This window comes from Mytilus galloprovincialis, chromosome 9, assembly GCF_965363235.1.
Source record: "Mytilus galloprovincialis chromosome 9, xbMytGall1.hap1.1, whole genome shotgun sequence".
In the NCBI taxonomy this organism is placed as follows: domain Eukaryota; kingdom Metazoa; phylum Mollusca; class Bivalvia; order Mytilida; family Mytilidae; genus Mytilus; species Mytilus galloprovincialis.
In genome coordinates, this window is record NC_134846.1 from 21,631,600 (window position 1) to 21,649,387 (window position 17,788).

The following is a 17,788-nucleotide window of genomic DNA, read 5'->3' on the forward strand; positions in this document are numbered from 1 at the left end:
TATGTTGTGTTAGGTGTACTTTTTTTTTTTGTTTGTCTTTTTCAATTTTAGCCATGGCGTTGTCAGTTGATTTTTGATTTATGAGTTCGTCCCTCTTTTCTAAGACATTCAAATAGGATTACTTGATTGTGTTATTCGTATTATTTGGTGTAGCTTCTTTGAGACTGTGTCTTTAATAAAGACATTTTATATCAAATACTCATACAGAATTTATACTTTGGTCCTGTTTCACATTTTTGCACTTGAAATAAACTTCAAGTTCAAAATCTTTATTTATAGACAAATCTAAGCTTACAGAAACATATTAAACTATAATGTGTCATAACGATTTACAACAACATAGAAAACACCATCGGAAATTAGTAGAGCATGATAATATATTTATTCAAGTCAGACAACTAGCTTTTAGTTGTCAAAGAAGGATTCAATCAGCAGTAATATCATGTTGCAGAGTTTTTGCAAGTCCTGCAAATAAACTCATCATAGAAACCAGGACTAAATTTTGTATATTTGTTTATAAAAAAGAACGATAGAGATTATCGGGATTACGACATATATTCTTACATAACATTTAACAGATGTACATAAGACAAATAGACTTGGAAACCATGAAAGTCAATATTGAAACCGTTTAGATAATTTACACCAATAGAACACAAATAACACGTCACAATCGTCTAAAATTTCAAAATTACAAAACAAAATGTACAACTTCATTGGATGGAATAATAAGAATGATTTACATCTTAATGATTTATCTCGTTTGTCTGAGCTTGGATGGAACATAGCTCGTTTAGCTTGCATTTCGTTTCATCCAATAATAACTTCAACAAGCAATTGACAAACACACGAACAAAGAACGACAACTCTTGCAGAATTTTCCTTCATGTTTCTGTTTATTTATATTTCCATAATCATTTGTTGATTGCACTAACACAAGATTTTCACAAATATTTTAATCGTCAGAATTGACGTTGAAGTCAATAAATTGTTATTTAATAAATAATGGTACCGATTCATGTATAACATATTGATATCTTCCGACATCAGAGAGCCCTGTTATAAGTCTAAAAGTTTGTAGAGCACAATGTTACGTTTGTTTTTTTTCTTCAGTTTTTATATAGTTTAAAAACAGATAAGGATTTCGAAATAAGTTTGATTTGTTTACGTCATCTCGTGTTGGTTAAATATGTTTTTACAAACCTACTACCTTCGGTACTCTAATAACCTGATGAAGGTAGATAGATGGTGTAATATCGTATCAACAATTCTTTAATCAAATTTGTAGTGAGTCTTACATGCTTCTAAAGACCAAAACAATATGATGTTATCAGCATATTTAAAATTTGACTTGATGAACTATTTCTTACGACATTCCATGTAACAATTATGGTTCTCTTAATTTATAGCAAGTAACATAAAAACTAAATATTAAATAAAAACAACAAAAAGTTGGTGTGTATATATGTAATAAATATAAACTGATATGTAAAATGATATGAACACATTCCTGACAATTACGGCTATCCAAGAAGGTTTCCGATATCTGCTGCTCTAAAATATACAAAGACAAATTTGAAAAAAAATATTCAGTTGTATACATATAGTAATTTTTATTTCAAATGTTTGTGATTTTTGTAATAGTATAAGTGTTTGAACGAAGTAATTCATAAGCTGGCTTTTGTTACACATACGACTGTTTTCTGAACAAGATATCCGAACAAATAAAATCTAGAAATAGAGGACATTTTTTTTCAATTTCGAAAATAACAAATATATGTTGATTACTCGATATAGCTGGAACCAAATCAAAACAAACAGGGAAAAAACAACATATTTGTGTACTGATGAAAAGCACAGTGTTAAAGTTATTGCGTTTAAATTGATTTCTTTGAAATAGTACTTACACCATTTCACAGATATAGGTAGTTGGTACTGTACAAGGACCATCTGTCCAAGAATAATTGAAGCCTATGACTGGATCAACTCGCATAGCTACACAATTCTCGTTTCCTCCTCTGTTGTTTGGTTGGGTTGGTCCCCAGTTAAAGTATGTTGCTTGCTTGCCGTTAGCTATCCAGTGAAATTCCCCTTCAGTTACAAGGTCATTTAATCCTATGTACATTCCAATGGAATCTAATAAAACAAACAAAAATGTTGCTTCTATAAAACAAAAAATGTTAGTTGCATCAATCGATTATTCATTTTCAAAGTCACGCTGCGATTTGTTTTTTTTGTATTTTGATAATAGAAGATATGGTATTAGTGTCCATGAGACAAATATCCATCCAAGTTACACTTCGTAAAAGTAACCCATCATATGTCAAAGTACGGTCTTTAACACGGAGCCTTTGCTCACACTGAACAGCAAGGTATAAAGGGCCCCCCTAAAATACTAGTGTAAAACCATTCAAACGGGAAAACCAACGGTGTTAACTATTACATCAAATAAACTCATCATAGATGCCATGACTAAATTTTGTATATACGCCAGACGCGCGTGTCGTCTACTAAAGACTCATCAGTGACGCTCGAATCCAAAACAGTTTGAAAATGCCAAAATAAGTTGAAGAACATTGAGGAAAAAAATTCCTAAAAGTGTTTCCAAATTCAGCTAAGGTAATCTCTGCCTGAGGTAGAATTTCAATACATACCAACAATTGAGCACCATGATATAATAGTTATAGTGTAATATATCGTTTTCCAGGCTCAAAGGAACATGCGTTTTAGTATGCTACTTCTTACTATTCAAACAAATGAGCGTTCGAGATTTGAACACGTGAGGTCACTCTCTGTTTTGTGATGCAATGTTGTTATGTGAACGTAATTCAAACCAGGTTCTTTTTTTTTATCGTCATGTTAAGTTCCTCATTTGTTATTTGCCATGATAGGATAACATAACAAATCGGTAGTAATTAAGACACCCAAGCTTGATAACAACTTAAACGAAGTGGCAAAATTGTATTAAGGTAATGAAAGATAGAGAAGAACAGTTGCGCTCCATCATATATGATAAATCTAACGTCTACGCATCCTTACTTATTTTGATCATTAAATTTGCCAGAAAATCTTGTGTTTTTGCATCATCAACGGTAGCTAATGATGCAGATCTTCCATATTGACGTCCAATCACTTCACACAGTTTCTGTTAAAAGATAAAGAAATATTACTTTCAAATTTCAAAACAAACATTTCTTCAGCATGTTGATATGATATAATACCATTAATTGAAATGACAAAATTAACATATTTTCAACCATTTCTTTCCCTTGAAAAACAGCATAAATTCTTCCATGCTTACACGTTTGAAACAAAAGGATATTCATACATAACCACCTGCTAAAGTATGACTATGATGAAATATGCTACATTAAGAAAATATATATCCCGCTCCTAATATTATTTCGATGATCTTATTCTAACACTGTAGTCCCTAACGCTTGTCTTTCAAAGTTATTGATATCATATACAAGATCACGTGATGTGAAATGAGTTGCAACAGTCCCGGTGTTTAAAACGCAAGTATCCAATGAGAAAGATACAATTCAATGATAAACAAAAAACCTTAGGGATTCAAATACTGTAAACCAACTTCTTTTCGTGGATACTTTGTTCCAGCCCTTTTTAGCCCACTTTGTGGCGATTTAATTTAGCGACGACTTTCAAATTCACTTAATGCAGTAAATTAGGGAAATAAATTATCGCGACGATTTATATTTATGTTATTTCACTACTCGCAAAGGTCGCGAAATTAAATTAAATTTCAATAACTTTAAAAGAGTCGAGCCTAAATGTGTTTAAACGGTAATCGACTTCTGCTATGCACACATTATCTGTCATTGGAATTCACACTCATTTAAAATCGGGAATAACACAAACTTCATACAGCGATTTATACAAAACAGGCAAAAAGAGTAATTATAAATCATAGTAAAAATACCAAAATTATAATAAGAACACTTATTTGTTTAACCTTCGTCGGCTCTTTTTAATTTTACTCACCAGTGAATCGGCAAATGTCTCGTTGTCACGGCTTAGAAAGAAACACTTGTCTCCATAATGCCTCCAACTATTAGGACATGCACAAAATACTGAAATTAAAATTATTTTTCGTTTATCCTTTCATACATAATATAAATGCTGAGAACTGTCTAATATTTACAAACAAATGATATAAAGAGATTTGTCACGTTCAAGGAATGCAGTCAAAATCCAAAGTCAAAGAAGAATAATCCATGTTATATTTTGATTTATAAATTTTATTCGACTCTCAGTTTATTTACATCACGACGAAAACCTGCTTCAAACGCATAAATCGTTGCATCTTTAACTGTTCGTGTTATCTATGATAAAGTTATTTCATCACAAAAATATGAATATTCAAAAACAAAGCTAGGAAAAGTTTGATTACGCACAAAATATAACGTTCGTATTTTTAATTGTTACTATGGACACTTTTTCTTGCTTTTTAGTAATTTTTGTATGGTGCGTTGGTCATTTATACATACATATGGAGGCTTTTATAACAACTTTACTGTGACGCTTTTACACAGTAAAGTAACAGTTGATATATGGTTTATGTTGCTTCAAACATTGATAAAAAGATAAACTCATCACAGTAGTACAAATAACTTCGTAGACCAAATGCGCGTACAATATTGTAAAAAAAATAAAAATAACCTATCGCTATTCGTAATGATTTTGGTTCTATTGTATAAACAAATTGCTCAAAAATTTTGCTGATTTATAATTGGTTTGCAAGGCAACGATTTCATTTTAAGTCATGTTCGTGTAACATTTAATTATAGTTTTGAAGGGGAAGGGTATTGCAGATGTTTAGCATTGATATGTTTATCAAAGTAGAAATCAGCAAAAAGACCTTTTCGTTAACTGATCCAGTACACATAAATACATTCAGATACAGGATAAACATTAAATCGAACAGACCTAAACATTTAGTGCACGAATTTTGTCTGTCTTTTTAGATCAAAATAGTGTATGCATGGTATGTATCGGGTTTAAATTTATAATTGTTGGCAGGCTTTGAATGTTATCGCAAGGGATAATTTGATGGCATGAAGTCTATAATAAAAAAAAATGCTGCTAAATTTCATCGATTTTACGATTAATTGACTTTCTACTAATTTTTTGGTAATTTGGAAACGTGTTTGACTCTTCTATGAATCAAAAATGTTAATTTGCAATTTGGTTAAATTGGTGAGCATTGATTTGACAGCAATGCTTATCCTAACATATACTTTAATCCGTAAATGTCCATAAATCAAAACTACACGAAGAGGCATTTCATTATATATAACTGATTGAATCTTGAAAAATTAGTTCAATATTACATTACATGTATTGCATGTATGCTGCTTCATTCTAATACTTTATTATGATTGGCTGTCAGCGTTCTCGTGTCAGTCTGAAAACTAACGTTCATTTTGAAATGAAATGTAACATTCATCATGACACGAGCTTCGGCAATAAATTAAAGTGCACAGGTAAATAAAAATAAATCTTGTTTTCATCATCCTAGCAATATATTAAATTATAAGTATTGAATTTTTCTTTTAGTAATATCATAGGGTTGTAAAAGCGTTGACCCTGTGTACATTTTTAGAATGAAGCGTTTCGGCGCATTATACTAAATGTATCTCGGTAAACGCTTGTACACCCCAAAATATTTAAGAAGCATTCAAATATTAAGAAAAATTACTTACCAACTGTGGCTACAAATGCCAGAACACAAAGTTTCATACATACAAAAGACATTTTGTTATATTAGGCAGCAGTTTGAATATTGAATGTTGCATTTCAAGAGGCGATATTTATATTCGTTAATTATCTCAAGTTCGTGGGGTCAAACTATTGCAGACAAACTGGAATGGGGTGTAACATGTGGACCAAAAACAAAGTCAAGGTCTACTTAGTTGTTACTGATAATTGATGAACGTTTATGACTGGTATTCATACAGACCATTTTGATAAAAAGTTCAATTTTCAAAACGAGATTATATGGAATATAATTTGGAACATTTATCAGGATAAGATAAAAGCGATAGTTCGTGAATTCCTATGCGAATAATTGAATTTTGAACAAAAATCTTTATAAGTACATGAGGTGAACTATGAGAATGTTAATTGGAGTATCCATTTTGAGTGCCTCTGATGACTTTCACTTAGACGAAACGCGCGTCTTCCGTGCAAAATTATAAGCCTCATACATTTGATGCGTTTGTAGTACAAGTAGAAAATTATAATCAATTGACAACTTAGCATGTGCACACGAAACATATTTCAAGAATAAGCATTTATTTCAGTTTCAACCAGGGGTCAAAATGATGTTTGGTATGATCCACCGTCTCAGAGAGAATTGCCTCTAGCCATATAAAGCCTTCGGACAATGTCGGATACACATTTTGAGTTACATAGGAGAAGATAGGTGATAGAAAATGTTTTTTTTTAGAAAATTAAAATAAAAAAAATAATAATGTGTAAATTGCAAACTTGATACATCCCACACAGCCAAACGGACGCCCCACTTCGGCAAGCGTTTTACTGCCGGTCGGGAGAAGACCACGTGACCATATGTCTATTAACCAGTCACCCTTGCTGGCATAAATATAATGAATAAATACTATAAGTAAATTTACATTAATGGATACATTAAAGATATGTTTGGAAATTTCTGTTTATTTGGACTAAGATATACACAAAGTGCAAAACAATCCTTTATTGAACACAACTTAATTCTAAAAGAACCACAGCATATATACATGATATAGGGATGTTTTCATCAATGAATTTTATAATAAATGAGATATACTTTAATTAGAAATTAAACAGAAAAAATTGTTTTATCTCAGTTTTCAATTTATATAGAGAGACGGATTCTGACAAACTTTTGTTTCGGTATATCGGGAATTGTAGGGGAAAAAACTTCTAATTATTTACACTACAACGAAAATTATAAAAATAAGATGTAACATATAGAAAGAGAGAAAAAAGTATAATGGGGTGTTCACCGTCAAAGTATATTGAAAAATAATTGTCATATTCAAAACCATGAAAGATAACTCAAATTGTGCGTATGATAAGTTTTGTAGGTATGGAATACTTGTGTTAATACGTGATATTATGTTAATGAAATAAAGGCGGGTATGCAGAAACCATGTCATACCTAAAAATGTTTTATTTATATCTTTTTTTTGGCATTGTCAATTTATTGTTTAAGGACGATCATTCCACTGTGTGATGTTGAAAGTCTTTCAATGATTTATCTTAACTTGAGCAACGTATTAAATAAAATTCAATGGTTGGAAATAACTAGTCCCATTAGAAGTTTCTCGATTTGCTACGTATCATGTACGGTTGGTACGTAACACAACCGTTGATGCTGTTTTGGAGGTATCATTTAATGCATGAAATAATTTTCTACATCATAATAAAATTGAAAAGAATTGAAATGCGTATTTCCCAAAAACTGGTTTAACGATTTATTTTATTAACGATTTCCAAGTTTTTATAACATTGTTTATGCTTCTTCATGAGATAACTAAGTTATTCACAAGTTCATGAATCAAACAGACCTTAAACGACTGCGTTGACACGGCCTTCATACTCTAAATATAGATTTCCGTTTCACATTTGTTATAGGTAATGTTTATGTTTCGTTTATTTATAGAAAAAAAAATGTTTTCTTACAGACTTAATAAAATAATACCCATAAACTACTTTCTAGAACACAAGAAACTGGTGTTGGTTATATTTGTTAACGTTTCAAAATAGTGTTGTTTTCGTATTATTAGTTCAAATCAATAGAAATTTCCAGGCATATCTTTTTAATGTATGCATTAAAGTAAATTTACTTATAGTATTTTATTCATTCTATTTATGCCACCAAGGGTAACTGGGGAATAGACATATGGTCACTTGGTCTTCTCCCGACCGGCAGTAAAACGCTTGCCGAAGTAGGGCGTCCGTTTAGCTGTGCGGGATGTATCAAGTTATTATATGGCTAGAGGCAATTCTCTCTGAGACAATGGATCATACCAAACATCATTTTGACCCCTGATTGCAACTGAAATAAATGATAATAGGTTAAAGCTTATTTTGGAAATATGTTTCGTGTGCACATACTAAGTTGTCAATTGATTATAATTTTCTACAAACGCATAACATGTATGAGGCTTATAAGTTTGCACGGAAGACGCGCGTTCCGTCTAAGTGAAATTCATCAGAGGCACTCAAAATGGATATTCCGATTATCATTCTCATAGTTCACCTCATGTACTGATAAAGATTCTTATTTAAATTTCAATTATTCGTAAAGGAATTCACGAACTATCGCTTTTATCTTATTTTGATAAATGTTCCAAATTATATTCCAAATAATCTTGTTCTAAAATTTGAACTTGTTATCAAAATGGTCTGTATGAATACCAGTCACAAAAGTTGTTCAATTATCAGTAATAACTAAGTAGACCTTGACTTTGTTTTTGGTCCACATGTTACACCCCATTCCAGTTTGTCTGCAATAGTTTGACCCCACGAACTTGAGATAATTAACGAATATAAATATCGCCTCTTGAAATGCAACATTCAATATTCAAACTGCTGCCTAACATAGCAAAATGTCTTTTGTTTGTATGAAACTTTGTGTTCTGGCATTTGTAGCCACAGTTGGTAAGTAATTCTTCTTAATATTTGAATGCTTCTTAAATATTTTGGTTCGTACAAGCGTTTACCGAGGTACATTTAGTATAAAGCGTCGAAACGCTTCATTCAAAAAATGTACACAGGGTCAACGCTTTTACAACCATATGAAATTACTAAAAGGAGAATTCAGTACTTATAATTTAATATTTTGCTAGGATGATGAAAACAAGGTTAATAATAAAGTATTAGAATAAAGCATACATACAATGCATGTAATGTAATGTTGAACTAATTCTTCAAGATTCAATCTGTTATATTTATGAATGTAAAGTTCCATAGTAAATTGTATGACACTTATTAATGCAATGGTAAAACTGTTTCAGTATTTTGCACATGTCCAAATGGCTGGAACCATTATGAAGATAAATGTTTCTTTCTAAGCAGGGACAATGAGACATTTGGCAATTCACTGGTATGTTGATATGATGAAAAGAAGTCTGAAAATTACTTACATACTACATGTGCTAACAACGTTTAAATTTTATTTTGTTTGAACCAAACTGAACCATCAAATACAAACGTATGATATTAACCGCCATGTAGCTGACAGATCGATTCATAACATTTCAGGCTATAACTTGTTTTTAAACTATAAGTCCTCACAAAGGATGCACTGCGTTGTCGTTGTTGGATTTCATAAACATTTCTATATTTAATTTTCTTCCAAGAGTTTTGGATGTAGCTTGAACTGAACGAAATTAAGTCCATTGGCAATTCTCAAATGTTGATAAATTCACGACATGTATATAGGCGAAAAGGTTGAGAGAAAAAAAAATAATTGACAGAAACTGGTTGTAATGACCATCCCTTACTCTAGTAAAATCCAAACTTTCAGAAACACTTATTAAGCTTGAAATCTATAAAAATAAACATCTTTCTTTAATCTTTTTTATACTATGTCTTTATTTTTTGTCAGATGCTATGTGAAGTGATTGGTCGTCAGTATGGAAGATCTGCCTCTTTGGCCACTGTTGATGACGCCAAAACACAACAGTTTCTTACAAATTTAATGATCAAAATAAGTAAGAATAAAAATGCAACATATATATTACAAGCATAATGAACCAAAACGTTCAATTATTCTTTCTATGGAACGTTTCTTTCTGAGTTTAGGGAATAAGCCGTCTCGTTTTTAGACATTAATGCATGATTTTCATAAGAATTAAAGCTTCGTCTTGTTTTGGTCTACATGATAAGACTTTCATGTTTTCGGGCGTTTATCTGTATTTGTGTATGATATTAAATATATTTTACCTTTGATATTGTTTATAAAATCCGTTGCAAAGTTTTAAACATATAATACAGTGTTTTATTAGTTAACATCTACTACCTATCGAAGTTTATACTATCTACCACTTCGTTGATGGCTTTTGAAAGAATTCATGAATTTACATACTGGAATGCATCAAAACAAAACACAAATTACACAAATTGATCAGATAAATGAACAGTATAAACGGCGAATACACTTTCACACAATATTTCTCCAAAATCAAAAACCGACATGGGGTGCAACATTTTTCCTTATTTACACTTTCTACATTAGTTTGAAATCGTTGGAAATCCTATACAGAAATAAAACTTTTGTTTTTATGCGTTTTTATTATACGATTGTCATAGGAAATATTTTTTCGGAGGGCAAAGCAATTTTGTAAATAATTAATTGTTATATATAATCTCCAATAACAATGTTAATCTGTCTATGCCATTTTTCCTTTCAATTATCAGATTCCATTGGAATGTACATAGGATTAAATGACCTTGTTACTGAAGGAACATTTCACTGGATAGCCAACGGCAAGCAGGCAACATATTTTAACTGGGGACCTACTCAACCTAATAACAGAGGGGGAAACGAAAATTGTGTAGCTATGCGAGTTGATCCAGTTATAGGCTTCAATTATTCTTGGACAGATGGTCCTTGCACAGTACCAACCACATACATTTGTGAAATGGTGTAAGTATTATTGCAAAGAAATACATTTGACACTGTGATACGCGTTGATTCTGTGGATGGCTTTAACAACACAGGAACAGAAGGTCGTTGTACATTTTCAACCGCATTTGTCATGTTTGAAAAATGATTTGAAAAGAAATAGAATAAATCAAAGATCTAATTTTTGTGATTTTTACAATATCTAAAATAATGGTTAATCTGTATCGCTCTTTTTTTTCATCGTCTGAACCGAATTACCAACAAATGGTGCATAATTTAAAATTCAATAATGTCCTCTTAGTCTTAAACTTTTTAACAGCCTGGGTGTGTCCTTAAAAATATTAAGCATATATAAGCATATGCACTGAAATAGTGTTTAACACATTTCTGCTATGTAATGCATGTAATGTGAATGGTACAAGTCGCTATATGAAATAATATATAACATAAACCAGGAGTTTTATAACAAAAACAAAGTAGCTTGTTTCGTCTAAAATAGACTCATTATTGATGCTCGAATCAAGAATGTAAAATCGTCAAAATAAAAAACGAAGTTGAAGAGCACTACGAACACTAAGTTATTCATAATAACTTTTTTTGAAGTTGTCGGTTTTGCCATTTCTGATTAACATAAACAATAATATGTGTATATTTCCCATCTGGATTGTTTGTTGTATACATGACTGTCAACCAAATGATTTTGCTTCCTTAAATAAAGTCAAAATTAGTATAACGCTGTTCAGAAATATATTGAGAAAAACAAATGTGTGTTACAAACTAAAACCGTGGGAAACACATCAACTATAAGAGGAAAACATATACACAACAGAACACTGAGGTGCAACAACAAACAAACGACAAAGAAACTTACATAAAAACAAACTATACGACAACAACTGCCATATTCCTGACTTTGTTACATGTAAGGACATTTTAAGGAAAGCTTTAGAAAAATTACTTACTACATAACTGATATACAAAAAATAAGTGGTATGATTGGCAAGCAGAAAATGGTCCACCACATACTGATTGGCATAGAGGTGGGCACCTTAAGATCACCAATAGACAATTAGCAATAAAGAAAACTCATTAATTAAACGAAACTATAGTAGACCCATCTACTACAAATGTAAAACAATTCAACCACAAACGCTATCTGTATTAGGTGTCCTTAAAAAATTACTTAACACAAAGATTACTATAATATACACCAATAAAAGGTAATCATTGATTAATAGGATTCTAAATTTGTTCCAAATGTTCATTGTTTTTGTTGTTAGCACCAACTCCTATCACAAAAGAAACATCCAAATTAAAATAATTTTTGTTATATAAAATAAGCTGTTGATCTTTTTTCAAATATTTATCTAATCATTTTAGGGCAGCAGATATTGGAAACCTTCTCGGATAGCCGGGATTGCCAGATTTTGATTAACCTTGTACATGTCAGTTTATTTATTAAATTTATACCCATATTTTCTATTGTTTAATTGATGAATATTAAGAGTCTCTACGCTTTAATATTACAACAGAGAGCATGCTTGAGAAAAAAAAAACTTCCGTAACAATGTATGCAGATGACTAGCTTTATAGCCACACGGTATTCCCCACAAAATGGTCTGTATGAATACCTGTCTATAAAAGTTAATTATTGATAATGAATAACAAAGTGGACCTTGACTTGGGTTTTTGGTCGAATTTGCTACCTACAATTCAATCGTTCTGCAGTTTTATAACATCACGAACTTATCAAAATGAGATACTTAACTATTATAAAAATCGGTTTTAATAATGCAACATGCAATATTTAAACTGCTGCTTCGTGTTATGATGAAACTTTGTGTTCTGGCATTTCTAGCCTCAGTTAGTAAGTATTTTTTTTTATTATCGTTTGGTGAAGTGATTAAATATTTGAATATGAAATTCATGATAAATTGCATGCACTTCTTCGTTTAGTTTTAACAAATGGGCATTATGGTAAGGGTCAAGTTTAGGATAAGAGTAACCGTCAAAATCATGCTCACCCATTTTACCCATTGTACCCAATAACAAATTAGCATATTGGATTTTTAAGTAAAAACTTCTATCTAAATTACAGACAAGTTCATAAAGAAGCATTTAACAATGCATATACTCGTTACAATGTAAAAGCCATTCGTGTGTATAGACTAAATATCATCAAATTATCCACAAAGATGACCCTAAAGACTGTCATCAGTCATATAAAACGATACATAGACAGCTTTAAAAATTGATAATCAGATAGACACGTGTACTTTAATTTCTAGATCTGTTCGATTTTACATTTAATTAGAATTTTTTTGTGATGAAGGGTTGTGTCTGTGTTCAGCTGGGTTTTTTTTTTATTTAAAGATAACTATTTCAACAATTACAAAGTAGAAATACGGTTTAACCATTCTGTCGACTAATCCGGTACATAGAAATATCATTATTAAACAATTAAACGATGATTTACATATATCTGGTTTACATAACATGTTGTACGCGTATAAAATGAAAGGATAGTGTTGACTTGTTTATTATCATATGTTTGAAACAATCATATATCAATTTGTTGTCTACTGTGTAAAAGCGATGACCAAAACAAACGTTATATATCGCTGACACAGGTATTTGAGTGCTCAGGGTCGATCTTATTTAGAGTAAAGAATACCAAAATAAGATTACAAGTACACAAATATTCATATTTTTAATATTTAGTATCTTGTCATAGAGATCATTAGCAGTTATAAGGTCACGGTTTATTGATATAAAGCATGGTATATGAATTTAGTAACTTTATCAAACAAGGAAATCACTTTGAGACAGTTTTTCCGCATGATGTAAATAAACAAAGTGTCTAAATAAATGCTAACACTCCAAATGTAACTTATAAGATGCAATCGCATAATCAATTTAATTTCAGTATTTTGTGCATGTCTAAATAGTTGGAGTCATTATGAAGACAAGTGTTTCTTTCTAAGCCGTGACAACGAGACATTTGCCGATTCACTTGTGAATTTAAATGAAAAGAGTAGTAGGACGTTTCAAAATGAAATTTTGAAAAAAATGTAGTTACATTATGATTTAGATTGTCCTACAATGATATATATATAATTACGTTTTACTGAGATATCCAAGTCTCGACTTTAATGGATTCCAATTATGGACAATGTATGCATATCCTTTAGAAGAGGATCGAAATATACCAAAGGGACATGCAAACTCATAGATCAAACATAAATTGACAACGCCATGGCTAAAAATCAAAAACAATAGTACACAAAACACAACTTAGAAATTAAAAACAGAGGGTATGTATAAAAGCAACAGTAGTATACCGCTGTATAATATCCATAAATCAAATGAGACAAGAACATATCCGGGTTACAAACCAAAAACTGAGGGAAACACACAAAAAAAAAGTGAATGGGATTGTAGTTATGACACAAGGAACACATTCCATGACGGTCAACCAACTCTTTATTGCTTCCGTAAACATTACGAAGGGATGATTTCAACTTCACCATTTGGAACTCTTGGTTTTAATAGGTTTAAGGTTTCGCAATTGTTCGAGTCAATGTGAATCCTTCGGTTTTTTTTCACTTTGATTTGTATCTTCTTATAGATTGGTGAGATTTGCACATCATTAAACTATACTGGTAGTTTACTCATATATGAAATCAAATGATCTTGTATATGAAATAGCTTAGAGTTTATAGATAGCAATCTAAAAGGACTGCAACCTTAGAATAAGAATTATGACATAATAATAGGAGCGGGAAATAGATGAACACAATATAACCTATTTTATTGTGGCTCAGCTAGAGCACTTGATGCTGTAGGAATTCCCGTTCGTTACAAACATGTAAGCATGGCAGACCTAATATGATGTTTTTCAAGGGAGGGATATAACAGAATATATGTCAACTATTTCTTCGAGATTTATCGTATAATACATGATAATGAAATACTTGTTTACTAAATTGAAAGTATTATTTTCTATTTAATTCTCAGAAACTGTGTGAAGTGATTGGAAGATCGGCATCATAAGCTATTGTTGATGATGCAAACACAAAACAGTTTCTTACAGATTTAATGATCAAAATAAGTTAGAATAAGTAGACGTTTGATTAAAAATTAACAATGAAGCATATTTTCCCCCTTTATCTATCTTAACTTAAAAAAAATATGTGGTTTAATGTACTATAACACTCGGATATATTTTTGATTTTATATGATGTTTTTGTCAGTATAAGATGCTTGTGCATACCAGCTCTTCTGCTTTTTATTCGGATTAAATTACGCTCAACAATACCTTACAAAACAGAGAGTGACATCATGTGGTCAAATCCCACACGCTCAATTGTTCAAATAGAGAAGTCATTCACTTATATCGTAAAACATATCCCCATTAGCCTGGAAAACGATCAATTTCACTACACATTTAAACCATGGTTATTAGTTGGATTGAAAATGCAAATTTACTTTACAATGCAAGATTGAAATTGTGTATTTGATTAATGCAGTTACATGAAGTATGCGTGTTTTGTTTTTATCGCAGCAATAATGATGTACTTAGATTAGGTTAGGTGAAAATTAATAAATTAAGAAGTTAAAATTGATACTATAAGCTGGTAGAGCATCAATTACGGAATAAAATAAGCTAAAAATATTGACAGGTCATGGACCTCCTTTTCGAGATATTTGAGATTTAAAATATGGCGGGAAAAGGCTGACTCGGACTTTTACCTTATATTTGCATTGGTATTATTAGGTCTCAAAACAAAAGAAAGAAAATTAAGAATCTTCTAAAATTTTGGTAAATGACCTTTCTTGAGCTATTAAGTCTTATATGAAAAAAGAAATGGGTGTTATGGGGCAAAATATTTTACATTGTATTGTATGAAAAAACACCAAGGATTCCGAACATTTGACACAAATTCCAAAACCTCACCTAAGTACATCCATAAACGTTTGTAACATTTTCAAAACCATTTTATTTGTTTTATCAGATTCCATTGGAATGTATATAGGATTAAATGACATTGTAACAGAGGGGACATTTCACTGGGTAGCCAATGGCAATCAGGCAACATACTTTAACTGGGGACCGACCCAGCCAAACAACAGAGGGGAAGCGAGAACTGTGTAGCAATGCGAATAGATCCAGTCATAGGCTTTAATTATTCTTGGACAGATGGTCCTTGTACAGTTCCGAACACAAACATTTGTGAAATGCTGTAAGTACTTTTGCAAAGACATTGAATTCATTTAACACTGTTCTTGTCGCTAATGCAAAAATGTATGATAAACTGTTGTGTTTTTCTGTTTTCAAATACCGAGTAATCTTTACATATTTGTAGTTACAAAATTAGAAAAACGCATTCTCTGTTTATGTTGATAAGCTTTTATCTGTCTGTATATATATAATTGATACATATCATAACTGAAAATAAAATCCTAGCCGGCCATAATATGTAAAACAAATTACTTTAACCTGACTAGTAATATAAACATAGCAGAAGTGGTATGATTGCCGATTCTACAACCCTTCTTAAGAGACTAATTAAAATCAGTTAGCAATTATTGGTCGCAGTTAGGCGTTTAACAATTAACAAAACCCATACAGAGTACCAAGGTATAGAAATTAATGTCGCTGAAACTGCAAATGGAAAACAATTCAATACAATATTTAACAAACAAAAAAAGACAACTACTGAATTTCAACCATCTTACTTCGTTCACCCTTATTATTGTTAATGCAGCAACAACTTCTTCTTAATAAAAAATATCCCATGTTGAAATGAAATTATTTTAATACATACAATGTACAATTCATTTTTTTCAAATATTTATTTATCTATTTTAGGGCAGCAGATATTGGTAACCTTCTAGGATAGCTGTAATTGTCAGGATTTGTTTACACTTAACATGTCAGATTATTTATTACATATATACACACAAACATTTTGTTATTATTTTTAGTTGATATTTAGATTTTATGCAAATACCTGGATATTGAGAGAATCCACAGTATAGCATCGGTTTTCGTAAGAACACAAATAATCTAGACTTAATGTGAATATAAAACTGCAAAGGCACATCTATCATACGATGAACGCCTCAACAATTCAATTTAAACGAGGAAACTCATTGTCAGATTGATGTTTGTTGAACATAATTTACAAAAAAAAAAAAAAAAAAAAAAACAACAGATATAATGTACAGCAACATGATCTGCTAAATTGGTTCGGGACCAATCATCCTGCATTGGAATAAATCAAAGGAGGGTACACATCAATTAGACATCAACCAGACAACAACAAAAGTGAAAATATCTGGAATTCCACTTGAAAGAAGAGAACATTATTGAATTAATGGTTTGAACATTTATAAATAAAGGCAACAGTAGTATACCGCTGTTCGAAATACATTAATAGATAAAGATAAAGAAAAAACATTTCCGGGTTACAAACTAAAACTGAGGGAAACACATCAAATACAAAAGGAGAACTACGACACAACAGAAACACAACTTTAAAATGTAACATACACAGAAACGAACTATAAGCTAACAATGGCAATTTTCCTGATTTGGTACAGGGCATTTTAAGAAAAAACTTATAACATACCAATAGATAGTGCAGGTAGGTTACGTATGTACAGAACCACAAATGAGTTGTTATTTTAATTCTTAGAAATTCAAAGAGAGTAAATCTTAAAGCATGTTCATGGGAGCTAAAAATGCAAAAACAATATCTTTTGAAGAATTTACTAATATCACATGCTATATAAGATTTTGGTTTATTTGAAATATTACGGTGGTACAATACTTTTTCAATATATATAAATTTCCTGATACAAAAATTTGAATTTTTCGAAAAACTAAGGATGTTCTTGTCCCAGGAATAGATTACCTTAGCCGTATTTGGCACAATATTTTGGAATTTTGGATCCTCTATGCTCTTCAACTTTTATATTGTTCGACTTCATAACTATTTTGATATGAGCGTCACTGATGAGTCTTATGTAGAAGAAACGCGCATCTGGCGTACTAAATAATAATCCTGGTACTTTTGATAACTATTCTGACCTTGGCGGAAGGTTGCAATCGCCAACAAGAGGAAT

At 31.1% G+C, this 17,788-nt stretch overlaps 2 protein-coding genes across 2 annotated transcripts; one reads left to right on the top strand and one right to left on the bottom strand.

Annotated features, from left to right (window-relative positions):
• Positions 1-1,452: 1,452 nt before the first annotated feature.
• LOC143044616 (low affinity immunoglobulin epsilon Fc receptor-like) lies at positions 1,453-5,857 on the bottom strand. The gene is made up of 5 exons (XM_076216675.1): positions 5,724-5,857; positions 4,003-4,091; positions 3,040-3,145; positions 1,908-2,136; positions 1,453-1,554 (listed from the first exon to the last, which is right to left on the bottom strand). Exons 1-5 carry the CDS (start codon positions 5,773-5,775, stop codon positions 1,524-1,526), a joined length of 507 nt encoding a protein of 168 aa, XP_076072790.1. The 5' UTR covers positions 5,776-5,857; the 3' UTR covers positions 1,453-1,523.
• Positions 5,858-8,602: 2,745 nt separating this feature from the next.
• LOC143044615 (perlucin-like protein) lies at positions 8,603-12,132 on the top strand. Its single transcript, XM_076216674.1, has 5 exons — positions 8,603-8,688; positions 9,045-9,133; positions 9,638-9,743; positions 10,450-10,678; positions 12,038-12,132. The coding sequence occupies exons 1-5, from the start codon at positions 8,637-8,639 to the stop codon at positions 12,066-12,068; spliced, it is 507 nt and encodes a 168-aa protein (XP_076072789.1). The 5' UTR covers positions 8,603-8,636; the 3' UTR covers positions 12,069-12,132.
• Positions 12,133-17,788: the final 5,656 nt, after the last annotated feature.